Source organism: Pocillopora verrucosa, chromosome 4 (genome assembly GCF_036669915.1).
Source record: "Pocillopora verrucosa isolate sample1 chromosome 4, ASM3666991v2, whole genome shotgun sequence".
In the NCBI taxonomy this organism is placed as follows: Eukaryota; Metazoa; Cnidaria; class Anthozoa; order Scleractinia; family Pocilloporidae; genus Pocillopora; species Pocillopora verrucosa.
Window position 1 is genome coordinate 24,919,936 of NC_089315.1, and position 15,168 is coordinate 24,935,103.

At 37.5% G+C, this 15,168-nt stretch overlaps 1 protein-coding gene across 1 annotated transcript; it reads right to left on the reverse strand.

Annotated features, from left to right (window-relative positions):
• Positions 1-190: 190 nt before the first annotated feature.
• Positions 191-14,754, reverse strand: LOC131785012 (phosphatidylinositol 4-kinase beta-like). Its single transcript, XM_066165202.1, has 20 exons — positions 13,448-14,754; positions 12,232-12,275; positions 11,794-11,884; positions 11,204-11,310; positions 10,655-10,817; positions 9,897-10,043; positions 9,667-9,757; positions 9,241-9,383; positions 8,779-8,876; positions 8,091-8,142; positions 7,399-7,476; positions 6,543-6,639; positions 6,365-6,446; positions 5,657-5,735; positions 4,828-4,868; positions 4,357-4,474; positions 3,326-3,432; positions 2,640-2,772; positions 2,429-2,549; positions 191-1,782 (listed from the first exon to the last, which is right to left on the reverse strand). The coding sequence occupies exons 1-20, from the start codon at positions 13,874-13,876 to the stop codon at positions 1,598-1,600; spliced, it is 2,406 nt and encodes an 801-aa protein (XP_066021299.1). The 5' UTR covers positions 13,877-14,754; the 3' UTR covers positions 191-1,597.
• Between the last annotated feature and the right edge of the window lie 414 nt (positions 14,755-15,168).

Consider the following 15,168-nt stretch of genomic DNA (forward strand, 5'->3'; position numbering starts at 1 on the left):
TTTATGATATGTTCCTTTGAAATTCTGCGCGAGATATTGGCGCACGGCCGGCCAGAATTGATCCGGTCGCGCATGCTCGACTTTTGAACGCTCTTGAACTCAGACCCCAAATGGATCGAAATGAATCGATAAACCTGCGTTTCAATCCTGAAAGGTTACTAGCTCAATTCTTTAACTACGAGGACAGATAGTGGGAAAAAGCGAGCAAGAACAGCTCCTTTTATTAACCAAATTGTTCAAAATATCAAAATGATAATCAATAGTTTTTTTGACATTACAAAAGCACGAAAACCAAGACGTGTGCCTGCAATCAAATGGTAGCAATTTCGACGATCTAAGTAAAACTATCAAGGTTAAACTTAAGGCAGTTCTCAAGAATCTAGCCACATCACATCATCTTTCATTTTGAGGTCCATGATGAAAGGTTTATGAAAGTGAAGAGTGTATTCCTTTTGAAAAATAATAATAAAATAAAACCGAATCCATAATTCTAGAGGTAACAATATACAGCGATTTGAAAATGAGGAAGCTCGAATTATTTATAATTACATTGCATTTACAAGTATTTTATCCTGAGTCCATGTATCTTGTTTCATTTCCTTTTCACACTAACAATAGTCCATTTTACAGTTGTGTGCTTGGTTGCCAAGCCTTTGAACAGGAATGAGGCTAAGGGCGACCTTGTTATGATACAAACCTTGCTGCTTTTCAAATGCAAATTAATTTGTTATCACGCTAACTAGATACTGGTCTCTATCACACTAAGGTCACCTTCAGCCTCACTCCAAATCAAAGGCTTGGCAACTAAGCACACAACTGAAAAATGGCCTATTGGTGCCGATTAGAACTAACCACCCACAACGGTTGTCATTGTTAGCTAATAAAACCCGTTTCTTTTCAGTCATTATATTAATTCTTTTAAAAATACTTAGATGATATTTTTCAAATTAAGTAAAGGATTTGAAGAAAACATCAGAGTCAAATTAATTGGAAACGACGTCAAAATTACCAAACATCGCCGAATTATACATGACAAATCGTTGCACGACCCCCAAAAAATTAATGAGGACACGTTGCGAAGAAGCTCATTATTTAAATTGAAGGAGCACAAAGCTGACTTAAACTTTATCTACAACATTAGTTCAATAACTGAGAAATTGTCGTTTTCCTGGTAAAAGTTTGTGGTGCTATTCCATCCAATTCGTTGTCCAGTGACTTTTCCTTCACAAAAGAACATATCCAACCCGTATCCTTTGCAATTATGTTGGGTACCTGTAGGTTCCCTTCGAGTGTTAGGAAAAAAAAAAGATGAATGCAAGCCCGTCTGCCTTTTCAGCATACAGCGCATTGATCAAATGTACCCCCAATATTGACTGTTACATCTGAGTTGATGCACTTTCCTTCATTTGTTGAAGTGTTCTCGAAGCCTTCCCTGGCTTGTTACATTCTGTACCCTGTGCTTTCAAAACTTAATTAAAAGAACTGTCGAACGTTCAGTCGGGGAGGGAGGGGTATCTCCCTGTTCGGTGCAAATTTGTGGTACACTTCTTTGACCATATTAGAAACTAGCCGTCTTGCCTGCCGAGCCAGTCTCGTGTTAAAGAATACCATTCGTGAGGTATTGGAAACCGTCGTAAAGTTTAGTAGTCAATGAGTGCATGCTAGTCTCAACTAATTCATTGATAAACGTGTCAAGCTGTTCTTCTGTTAGGTTCATATGAAATCTTTCTCTCATTGCGGGGACTGTGGACGAGCCTCGGTTAAAACATGGAAGCTGTGAACCTGAGTACAATAACACGAAATGCAGATCAGAATTTGATAATAGGCTGTACTAGGCCTCTCTCCCAACGTCCTCCTCGATGGCCTCAGTAAGGTTTCCTCAACCTATGTGATGAGGAATACTACTTACTTAGCTCAGGCAGACAGAATATCACAATGAGATTCAAAGCTCCTTCAAGACTTTTTCAAGACCACTCAGTATTATAATTTTATAGAGTGAGCCCAATGACATGACCTGAGCAGAATAGCAGACGCCAGGGGGTTGCCCCAAAATTGCAAATTAACTGACAATACAGGTAAAACGTTTTCGTAAAGGTAATTTGCATAAAATCAGTTTAGCCAACAAAGATCTCAAATTGGAATGAACCACTTCTCTTGCAAGAGAACCCCTTCTCCACAAGAGTTTAGACTACGAGCAGTCCCTGTTTTGTTGGGAACTCCGTCGCGCGAATCAAAACACTCAGCGAAAAAAAAAACAAAAAAACAATAGCATCATTGCTTTTCCTCCTGACTCGCGCGAAGGATCAATACTTTTCCCACGTCTTTAAAATTAGTTTTGATATTTCCGTACTCTTTCAAGAATTCAACACTCTATACGAACTCTGGTGCTAAGATTCTTATGAGAAAAGGGGCAAACCCAATCATGTACCTGTTTGCATAATCTCCACTATCTGAAGACATTTGTCCATGTTCTTTCGCGCAGCTAAGAAGCCCTGAAGCATCAGAATTTTGAAGTAGTTGTACATGTCGCTGTCAATTCCGCCCATAACCTTCAAATGGAACAGAAATCGTTTATTACTCAATACAATCTAGAACACAAAATAAAGATAACGAGAATGGGAAGGACAAAATGACGTTACCTCTACAAATTCGTGCGTGAGTTTAAAGGGGGAACTTTCGAAGCCTAAGTTTCGAGGAGAACACGAAAGAATGAAGCCAAAGTCGATATGGATAATATGGCCTTCTCCGTCCAATAAAATGTTGCCATTGTGTCTAAAACATAAACAATATTCAGGTCATTTAATTTGCAAGAGACAGTTCTGTCTAGAAAGAGCCCAAATTGTAGCTATGGAAAGATGCGTAGTTAAAGAAAGAACACCTCCAAATATGGTCCAAAAATACCTACAAAGTCTTAGAAATCTGGGATACTCAGCTCTAAAAGCTTTCATAAAAGCAAAGTTTTATCAGCCACACAAAACAAAAGCCAGTCGCCTGTGCATGTAGAACCCGCGCTCTGTTAGAGCACAACCCTGAAGTTACCGAAATATTCTAATTGGTTTATGATGAAGATTAACTACCTACAAGATTCTGAAAAATACCAAGATACAGCTTCTCAGATCGGATGTAAATCACCCCTAAGAGTAAGTTATTTGACCACTAAGGAAAAGCACATAGTTAACTGTTGAACCCGGGGGTGAGATGTGATCGTGTAGTCTGATCGTCGGGGTAAGTGTAGTTCTGAGAAGGACTGTTGTCGGTAGTAGTGACTAACGCTTGACAACCTGAGCGGAGGTTATCATCAGAGTCAAAAACATATTGTTATTACCTGTCCTTAACTTGCATGAAGTAACAGATCAAACAGTAAGCAGCACAGCTTTGGACAAAATTTCGCTGAGCGTTGAGGAACTCTTCCGAGTTCACTTCTCCGTGCTCCTAAAAACGGGGAATAAAAGTTCAATTGAAACATCTGCACAAGCACTACAAATCAAATCTAAAGGGAATAAATCCGCATTCATACTCGTAAGTTGTCTTTGGTGAATCCCCCCCCCCACCACCACCACCGAAAAAAAAAAAATCTGACTGACGGAACACGAGAGCTCTTTCCTTCTAACAACTAAAGTGTCAGATTTTGAGTAAGGAGAGGCAAAAGTTGTCTGCAAGTGTAGATAACTTCGACACTTATCAAAAATAGATAGTAAACACCTATTTTTCTCAACAAGTACTCTTGCCTTGAAGGAAAACTTGCGATATACAGTTGCCAAAAACCCCAGTTGGGGATAACTTTCAAAAGAAACCTTTACTGACGCTGTTCCTGTTGGCTAAATTTTAGAATTTAGAACTCTCAAACTTGACGTGATACTATGGTGAAAAACTTCTCTCCTCCTCGCTGAATTCGGATGCTTTTTTAAGGCCCAACGCACCCTGCTAATACTTTGCGTTTCAATTTCATAAACAATTTTTTCAGCCATGATTTCTCATTCAAAGCATTTGCCTACAACAGACCATGTTTCAGTGGAACTGAATTGGATGAGCTGGATCAGAGAGACAATGGCGTCATTTTTCGACCAGTTTAAATGTTTAATGTGTGAACCCAAGATTCAACTTAAGACACCAGACTTCTTTAACCCTTCACTTCCATGAGAGACCAAGACAATACTAACAATACCTCCTAACAATACGAACACAATATCGAGCAGACGAGATGAAAATGAAGAAAAATATCAATTAAGGGATTATTAGGTGATCTAAACTAACAACAAAAGAACTGTATGAAAGACATTCAAAATAATTACTAATGGGTTCTTGGAGGTGAAAGGGTTAATTTCATAGTTACGTGAGCCTGTGAGAATTAAGTACCTTGATGAAGTATTTCAAGAGTGACATCTGACTGTTTTTCTTGATCTGATGGAGTGACACGGCGTTCACTACAGGTTCAATAAGCCCACTGTCGCTCGAGGTCACCATAACAGCGTACCTAACATTGAAAAGATGAAGTGTTTTAAAGATTTAACGCAATCCTTTGAAACATAACGTAACATAGATGTTCCATGACTTGACAAGGGCACAAAATATAGTCAACTGGGAAGTAGAGTCATCAGGTGCTGACTAGTTATGAGACAAAACATCAACCCTTTACACCCTAACATCAGTATACACATTCTCCGTACCGTAATCTATACATTTCCTAAGTTGCTGACGAGGAGAATTTGTTTACCAAAAAAAAAGGTTCTTCAGTTGGTGATCATTTCCTTTATTCTCATAATCTCAAATAAATGATTCAGCAGTAGTACTGTGAGGGGAAATTAGATGTTGTAATGTTCTACTTACGGTCGAAGACGCAGGGGAACTCTTTCCTGTTTCCAAATGGCCTGCAGTAAGGAGACAAATTGCACTCTTATTGTGGGAAGTGAAGACTATTAATTTTGCAACTGAATACTAACACTATTTGCAAGAGTTTAACTCTACACCCCAATTGCTCTGTTGTGTGAAGAGTTGGCAACAGTCTCAACAGTCTGTCACAGATATATTTCTGGGCCAGGCTGACTAAGTGATATCCTTCACCCCTTGGTAAATGCTGGAGACCCTCCATGCACCAAGAGATACATTAATGCGACTTAAATACCTTTTGGAAACTCTACCCTTAAGATCCTCGGTAACTCGCAAAGAAACCCTCTCGGGGAGTCTAAAACACTCGTAACCATTGTGACATCCTTAGTTTTAACCCTTAACACCCTAACATCAGGTTGCATATTCTCCACACTGTTTTCGAAACATTTCCGTAGAAGCTGACTAGGAGAATTTGTTTAACAATCAAGAACTTCATGTGTTGGTGATCATTTCCTTTATTCTTGCGACCTTGATTTGTGATTTAAGGGAGATATTGCAAGGAGAAATTACATACTAATCACTCTTAGGGGTCCAAGGGATTTAAAAAGATTTCAAATTCACTGCAATCCTTTTCTAGTCACGTCCACCTAAACCGCAATGTTCACACGACGTGTGGCAACTGCATTTACTCTTCATACTAAAGATTGGGGCGGGGGAAGGGGGTACTAACCTTCGCTTGCATCATCAACAGAAACTCCAGTATAAGATAATGAGCGATACTGAAATAATTCCACGCCGGCATAACGAGCGATAACGGTGTACAACAAACCTGGAATTGCAGCAACAGTTGATAGGCCAGAAGTTCTTGCCGAAGATCATCGCCACACTTTACGATCATCGGTAACAGTTGTGAACGTAACAGTCAAGAAAATTTCTAAGAATTCGCACGCTTTATTTGAGTTAAAAAAAGACAAAAGCTACCTCGTTTTTTAACGGTAATTTAAGTTTGCATCTTGAATTTCATCGCATTCTTGTCCATTTTTAAAGCCCTGTGATTATGAAGAAGTTCTGATTTTTCTTGGAGGGCTCTTTTTATGTCATAGTTGTTTTATAAATTGTCCGAAAAACGTGTGGCATTTCAACTTGTTGGTTTCCCTCCATTTGGGGAGATACAGTGGTATTGCCAACATGTCACCAAGAATTTCTCCATTTGTTACAATTGCAAAAATAAATTGCACTTAAAATCTCCGCTTAAATCACAAAAAACGTGAATGATATCACACATCTAAAATGGCGCACTCTGGAACATTGTTTTCCAAACGCACCCGTATCCACCGACATTAACCCTTTACACTAATATTGTTCTCATGACAATTTCTATCGGTACTTACAAGGCGAATTTGTGCAACAATCAGGAGCTTCATAAATTGGCGATGATGCCCTGCATTCTCGTGAACTTTACATTTGATTGAAGGGAAATACTCTTATGAGAAATTATAAGCCAGTCAATCTTAGGGGTTAAGGGTTAAAGAGGATATTCCAATTAGGCACGTGACCATAAGGCGATGCTTCTCGAATCCTTGCCTCTTTCTCTTCCCAAGGTTCCTTGAGGACAGCGGCTAAAATGAGACCAAAGCCGAATAAAACACATCAGCAAATGAAGAAAAAAGGATAAGCACAACAGAGCACTTTCAAATAACATGTCGACTTGTTACCTGAAGGATCTTCAGGGTCTCTCTTGAACAAGGCCTGAGGCGCACTGAGAGACTCTGAGAGTCTTCGTCTTATGTCCCCAGCAGCGACAAAAGGGCCCTACAAATGGCAACAGATACGTTAAATAAACTACCTTGAAGTCATTTTGCTGACAGAGAACCTGCATTCGGATGCTCCCTGAAAAAGCTGTCATTTTTTCATAATGCGTGCGCTAACCGTGGGCAAAACTTTAGCAATGATGTGCAATGCAATATTAACCCTTTAACTCTCAAGATCTGATCGCTAATTCTCCCATTTGTTGCCAGATCAAGATAGCAGCTTTTACCTGATAAGTTTGAATATTCTCATTACCTGTTTGCTGGATACTGTATGGATATTATGGGGAAAAGTTTCATGTTAATCACTACTGGGAGTTAAAGGGTTAAGGATTACATAACTAACAAATATATTACATGTTACTGTGCGCCTGTTCAGTAAAAGATCACAAATGATGTCCAAAAGTGGCAGGAACAAAAAAGTGTCACTGATGTTCTTATCAAATCACACACATATTGGGTAAACAGACCCATGGAAAGGAAAAACAAAAGAAAAATGTTGTTAACCCTTTACACCCTAACATCAGTATGCATATTCTCCATACTGTTCTCTATACATTTCAAAAGAGGCTGACAAGGAGAATTTGTGCAACAGTCAAGAGCTGCTTTAGTTGGTGATCATCTCCTCTATTCTCATAACTTTCATTTCCTTTATTCTCATGACCTTAATGTTTGATTCAGGGGTGATATTGTGATGAGAAATTTGATGCTAATCACGTTTAGGGGTTAAAGGGTTAATAAATAATCAAAAAGAGAAACTTACATCCTCTGAGTCTTGATTTGTTTTATCTTCTATCACAGTAGACCAGCATTCATCGTCAGAGTCACCACCAGATGATATCTATTGCACCAACAAAGAAAATGAAATTCTTGTTAAATTTTCTCTCAGATAGTGAACACCACTTTGTGCCCTTTTTGAAACTTTCTATGCTTAATTTTCTGAACAGTTTTCTCTATGATTGAAGTAACAGGTGTGGGTATGTGTAACAGGTATAGCACTTATCATTTTATATGATCCTAAGACAGAAAGACCTTCAACATAAATGCAGTCAAATGCAATTTAAAAGACTGAGTTAACAACAAAGAACAACAGCATTCTCTAGAAGTTTACAGTTTTTGCATATGTGCATGCCTCAGAATTCCAAGTGCCATTTGATTGAGGCGTTCTTGCATGAACTTTCAGTGTTGTTTTGAGTGGGGGCTCACCGTCCAGACAGTTTTCCCTACTTCTTCCCCCTCTCTTTTCAATTTTTATTCAGTTTGATGGGTGCCTGTTTCTCTTTCCTGCATGGAGGCTCATGGCTAGGTTGCCAGAATTTGCCAGCCATTGGAGCAGTCTCCATCTAGGCACTGGCTGCCAATAGTGGAAGCTCCCAAATGTCTCAGGCACTCAACCTCCACTTAGTGATGCAGTTGTTAATACAGGTTATCGAACTGAATTTATCAATTACTCACTGCAAACTGGGGAACTTCTGACCGGCAGTAAGTTGGCAAATGTTCTTCAGACCTACAGAAAAAAAATTGAAGAATATTAGTAATCAGGAATCGCGTGTGTGTGTTACTGATGGTCAGCTGAAGTCAAAGTGACCCTGAAAGAAACACAGACAATTGTAACGAAAACAGTTGTTATAAACTATTAAAAAATGAATGTATCAGTCATATAGAGAAGCCATAGGAGATAACAACATTGTTAGTGATACTGGAGCTGACAGTGAAATAGTATGACATTGTTCTTGTTTTCCTAAAACAGTAGTGCACATAAAGTGTAAAATGATGATGATAATAGTAACTATTAACCTCTACATGTCCAAGGGGAAGTCCATTGCACATCCTCACTCCCAAAGGAATTATAATTATTATTTTTAATTAATTATTTATTTATGAGAAGGAAGAAAGAAAAAAGAAACTTATGTTAACAATTACTTCATACACAGTACTTACACTAGACTCCAGGTTATTCTGCTTACAACATATTGAGTAGATAATGCAATTTTACAACACTCATGATATAAAATACCCACATTTACACCATCTATGTTACAAAGTAATTAGAATTGAGTGTTTGTTTACAATAGAATGTTTATAAATGAAGTACAAATGAATACAAATGAAGTACAGCACAATGTTATTATTGCTGAGTTACCTTGTTTGTCGCAATGTAGGTTGGAACTGTTTTGTTGGGAATGGATCATCTCCATTTCCTGAAGTACACAAAACCTCAACATATATCATGTATGGAGCCTGCAATGCAACAGACAGATTGTTAAGACACACACAGTGTCTTTAAATGAGGATAGTAATACTACTACCACTACTACTAATAATGATAATAATAAACAGTTCTAAGGATACATTTCACAAGTCTCAATACATTTACAAATCTGTGAGATACAATTAATTCAAATCAATTCAAAACAAACATGGTGAACAAAATTGACAGCTTATGACTGTTTCCATGGTAATGATCCTTATGACAAAATCCTGCCCAAGTAAGAAGCAATCAGAATGTTCAGATTTACCTCATAACAACCTTGCCATAAAATAATTACCTAATCTTATAAGCACTGGTAAGAAACTGTTAGTATCCCACTCTAAGACGGCTAACCTTATCTTTGGAGTTTAGAACCACTGCTGCAGTGTGTGGTATTCTGACAACATAATGATTTCCAATTCCACTGTGAACTGGTAAGCTCACTTTGGCTGGCAAGTTCAGATTTAAGAGTGATAACTCTGCATACAGTCTAGAGGCTACGGAAAGGGTCAGACAGGAAAGTAATCATGTCAGTAAGAATTTACATACACTGTACTTAACTCTCTATACTCTAACATCAGTATCCATATTCTTTGCATTCTTCTCTATACATTTACTTTGGTAGTGGCTAGGAGAATCTGTTTAACAATCAAAGCTTCTAACATTAGCGATCATTTCCTTTACTCTGACTCATAATCTGGATGAACAGCTCAACAGTATAACTGTTAGGAGAAATTACATGCTGATCACTGTTAGTATTAAAGGGTTAAACAAACTCACTCTTAAGTTCTTTTGTTGGCAAAGACGTGAGCCTCTTTCCTACTGCAATCAATGCACTTATGAACTCTCTTTGAGCTACCAGCTTTGGGGACTGAAAAAAGGATAAAGGAAGAAGACAAATCATCAAATGGCTATTTCAACTGCAAACACGTCATGCAAAAAAAAAAAGAAAAAAGAAAACAAGCATGATTGTATGAAATGATGTAAGAATACCAAGAGAGAATTCTAACCTGGCAGCCACAATCTGGAGTGCGATCTAGCTCAGAAAGAACAGGACTTGAGGCATTGGGAGATACTGCTGGCGAGTGTTTGGCACAGCGGCTATCAAATGCATGGCCATATCTCAGGTCTCCAGTTGGGGATTCATATTCATTTGACTGAAAAAAAAGACAAGCTGTGAGACATCTGCAAATATGAAAACCTTTACACCCCAACCTCAGTATCCATATTTTCCATACTATTCTCTATTACTTAGGGTTAGGTAATGAAAAGGAGAATTTCTTAAGCAATCAAAGCTTCTTAGGTTGACAATCATCTGTTATTTTCATAATCTTCATGAATGATTTAGATTTAGTTCAGCATTACTGTGAGGAGAAATTAGATGCTGGTCACCCTTACGTCAATGTGAGTTCCTTGTGCAGTATTTTACGGATATGCAAAATTGCTTGCAATTTCTAGGGGATTGGCAGGAATGATACTGCAATGAGAACATTTGGCTTGTAATGTCCTTGGTTTCAATCCTAAGCATGATGCTTCATGGAACTGAGTTCACTGTAAATTCTAATCCTTACCAAAAGTTTTTTTTTCAGATTTCTAATTTCCCTGTACCAACAAAATTCAACATTTCAAATTCCAATCCAACAGGTTGAAAACAGTGGACAACAATCCACCTTGTCAGGATGCCCATGCTAAAATTCAATCTCTTTAATTCATTTATTTGTTAAATCATTCATTTTCACTGTCAAGTCCCCTCCTATTTATCACTAACTTGCATCAGACGACTAGAAGCTGTTATAGCAGCAGTTGCATCTGATTTTGATCTCTGGTGAGTTTTCTTTGGTGGAGTGGTAAATGTTGAGCCTGTGGCTCCTGGAGAAGCAGGTAAAGGTAAGGTGTGAGAACCAGCAGATCCAGATGGACTTAAGGGTGACCTGTCACAAGTAAAATAGATATTATATAAATACATGCATAGATTAATGAAAAATGTTAGTCAACACTTACTGCACTTGATGCATTATAGAAAATGTTTCCTTTTTCAACATGCAATGAATTTCAATCACATACCAGCAAAATTTTGTATGAATGCATGGGGCATTTTTCTTTCTTCTTCTTTTTTTTAAAATTATGTTTCAATGTTAGGCAAGAGCATTTATAAAAACTGTCCTTTGAAGCAGCAGAACACTCATCCCATCACAATGTTTCTTGAATAATTCCCTCAACATTCCTAACTTTAACTTTGTCAGTTAGGAACTATGAAATTACTCAACCAGAATTCAATCTACAGCTATAGAAGAGAAGTTATGAAATGCAGGTGTACCTTGGCCTGAGCTCATCCAAAATCATTTGTAGTAACTTGACACCTCTGGCATATTCTCTTGATGGTAGCCATCCATCAGCACAGTAAGCTTCCAACAGCCAAGAAGCCTGGAGAGTTTTTAAAAGCCATAAATTTACATGTAAAGCTTCACTCCATTGAGCATGAATTGTCAAGTTCTACTGTGAATTTACTAAAACCCATGCCACAGATTACCATAATTTATAGTCTAACCCATGAAGTGTTGTGTACAAAGCAATAAAACATAAATTTGTTTGTTGAGTACTAAGCCTTTCCCAATGATAATGCCAGTTACCTATCACCATTGAACTTTTAAACTTCCAACCAGTACTCTAGCATGCATTACATATTATAGGAATACATATTCAAAGATTCTTGAGCTGTATTCAGTTGCTGGTTGATTAGGATAATAATGGTAACCAAAGCTGTCTAAAAGAGCCTCTGCAGTAAAATTTACTTTCATTGGCAAAGTGTGTGCAGGGTTTGAATCACACATATTACACATAAAAAAATGCCCAAAAAAGGGGTTAATGTATTGTAAATAAGTGAACTGTTTAATTAATCTCACATACCTGTAGAGCAAAGGCAAAACTTCTTTTGCATCTCTCCACCAAATATCTATGAAGGGCCTCTGACACTTCTTCCACATGGATGTACATGTTACTAGAACACAAGATTTTAGCCAAGTAATTATAGAATATGCTGACTATAATACTGTTGTAAAAGGAAATGTATCGTAAGTTAATACAGCACATAAGCACATAATAAATTAATAAACAGCTCCTTGTCATCTTGTTGATCTAAGCATGAAAGTCAAAGGTAAGCAAGAGATTCACACAAAAAGGAAACTCAAATCCAAAACTCAAATTGAAAGAAATTTTTCGAACATTAATTCTCCACCATAAATTTTTGGCTATGCAATTAACCTTTGGGGAAATTTCAGTACCAAAAGACATCAATGAAATTTATTGGGTGATAACCATAAACTACACAAAACAGCAATAACTTACATTAGCTGAGGCAAATAGAAGTTCACATCTTCATCATCAAAGGTCTAGGAGAAAAAAACATACCCAATTATAAATTGTTTAAGAGATTGTGTATTGCTCTATCTTCACATGTGTGATATCAAGAAAAATGTAAATTCTAGTTAAAAATCATTCATCAAGGAGGAGGTGATTAGTGGTGATTGTTTACAAATCAAAGTCCTGAGACAGATTCATGTATCTACCACTTTCATGCACACTGAAGTCAGTAATTGTATTTGTGAACAAATATAAAATTCAAATCTGTCAATACCAAAAAAAAAAAGGATTTAAATCCAGATGCATGATTTTGTCTCTTTGGCTGCTGGGAGTTTAAGTCTACTTTCTTGTCATTCCAAGCTAACCAACTGGTGTGCTCAAAAAGCACTATCACTTGTGTGATACCTGACAGTATGTAATATTAAGCTATGTCTTCTTTATCTCATGAAGCTACACAATGTTACCAGAGGTTATCAATTGAGAATATATCAATTGGATGTTATAAAACCAAAATCAAAGTAATCGTGACTACTCAATAACCGCTCCAATTAGTCCAATATCAAAAGGAACCACAACAAACTCAAACTGAAGACATACAAACTGTTTCACTATGACTAAGCTGCAAATGGTTTAAGCTCTATATCTACTTTTCCAAGAGGTAAGAATTAAGTTTATGAAAAAATCACCAGCCTTGATGCAGCAAGAACCTAAGCAATCTTAGATTGCTTTGACACCTAACTGAAAATTCACAATAAATCGCACCTCTGTATAATAAAATTAAATGGCTCTAGGAGTTATCAGGAATAAAGAGGGGCAGCTAAATCAGAAATCTGAAATTCACACAAATTAAAGGTGGTTCTGAATCAATATTACTTTATCAATCTCAGCTTAATCTTATTAAGATATGCTCTAGATTCTACATTTAGTCTGTCATTTTCAAGTTAAAACAATTACTGCAGGACTAAAAAGGTTTTTTCCAAAAATTTTCCTATTTTGGAGTAAGTGTTTACAACAGGTCAAACTACTGGCATGGTGACTTACTCACAAAGGAGAGTATTATCATTGTTTGTGCATGCAAGATAATAACAGTTAAATTACAGCAAAATTACAAACTGTGTCTGAATTGAGATATCAAAACAGGATTGTTGTAAATTATTGCAATCCATTTTGATCTCAGAATAACAATCCTCATAATACTCACAAATAGTTTGTTTCCAAGGTATGTAAGAACTCCAGGTTCTTTGGAATTGAATAAATACGCAATCGCTATTGACATGTCAAATAGCTTTGATTCAAACAGCCGCAATAACCAAGAACTCTTTGGTGGTGGAAGGCTAGAGTTTGAATCAGAGTTTGATTCAGCTAGGTCAAGTTTCAGTTGCTTTCGAAGATCTTTAGTCCTTTGTTGCATATCACTTTCTGTCAATTGTGAGTCCATTTCCGTATGATACATATCACCATTAGGAAGAGGGAGAGTGTTACCCTCTTCATTTGGATTATTGTTCACAGGTATGTTTGTTTCACTAGATTGTGAGTCAGTTCCTACAACATCTTGCCAAGTCTTGAAAGGATTTGAGTTGGGAGAGGACGGAATTGGTTGTGAAGTGCAACATGCTTCACTTTCTGTCATAACCGTTGTAATAAATTCTTCACCGCTGGGAAAAAAATCTTAGACAGGCCAATTCCGACGCTGTATTGCGCTCCTGCAACATTTAGTGCACGGAATACAAATTACTCTGTATAGATGGACTTAGGAGGTTTATTACCGCAAACCACGCACAACTTGCTTGGCTTCTATTTCAAAACTGGACCTTTGAACTTGTTGTTGCGAAAGGGAAACAAAATGAAAAATCACGTTTTCTCTATGAAGTTTATTTATCGTGTCACGATGGCACGAAAACGATGTATCGAAATTTTCAGAATTAAGATGACCAAAAAGCAGTGCACTGTAATTAATACAGACTCTCTTCTTCTCTTTCAGCCGAGCAGTGATGTCGTTAGTACCAGTTACGACGCCGAAAGTGTCAATACCAGACAAAAGAAATTCTTATGGTGTGAAGAATTTCAAGAGGAGTTACTAGTATCAAATCGGAAGTGAAGCTGATGTTGTGGTCGTCGTTGGAAAGGGCGGAATGGAATTCACTCACAGAAGTTACTATTCCTCTAGAATGTTCACAGCAACAGCGTTAACGAAGATCTAAGTCGATTCCTTTCACGTGCTAACAAAATTTTTCCTGATTGTCCAGGAAAGCACGACTTTTCCAATGGTTCAGTGAAGCGAATTGTACTTTTTAGTCAAATGACAGATTTTGATACGGTCCGTGTACTACTCACGATGTCTCCATACTCCGGTCATTCCCTTGTAAACCCTATCATCTCAGGCACAAATCACTGCAGAAGGAAACCGTATAGCTATTATCTCCTGTTGATATCCTAGCCACAGGGAAATAAATTCAACGATTTCTCCCTATACAACTCCGATGTGATGGTTATGGCAGGAAGAACAGCTGCCGCTGTAAATTACCCACAATGCTGAGCGAGGCCTGGCCATGTGAAGCCGTGGAGACCTGGATCCCACCAAGTTATAAAAACGAAAGTTTCGTTTTCAAAATTCCGTCTTTCATCGATAAAAACCTTTGGAAGTTTACCTATTACTAACAAATACACCATTAACGCCACTAGCCAATGCAGAATGAGGCCAGAATGTCTTATAACTTTGTGTTTCATTGGTAGGCAAGCTTTTTTGGCTTGTTACTTTTATATTGATATTTAAGAATACGAAAAGTACAAAAAATTATTCAAAGATGAATAGATCTTATGGTAAACTCCATCATGAATGCCACCAGAGATTTGCATTGTTTTCTTTTCATTTCGTGAAAAATGTTCGAGGATAGTCTTGATGCATTGCGGTCCTATGATTTC

Excerpts from the sequence above, each read along its gene's own strand:
- LOC131785012 (XM_066165202.1), bottom strand. The coding sequence starts at position 13,876 with ATGACAGAAAGTGAAGCATGTTGCACTTCACAACCAATTCCGTCCTCT. Across the intron at positions 8,143-8,778 it reads CCTACATTGCGACAAACAAG|GTCTGAAGAACATTTGCCAA; the intron begins GTAACTCAGCAA and ends TTTTTTCTGTAG. Across the intron at positions 1,783-2,428 it reads AGTGGAGATTATGCAAACAG|GTTCACAGCTTCCATGTTTT; the intron begins GTACATGATTGG and ends TATTGTACTCAG.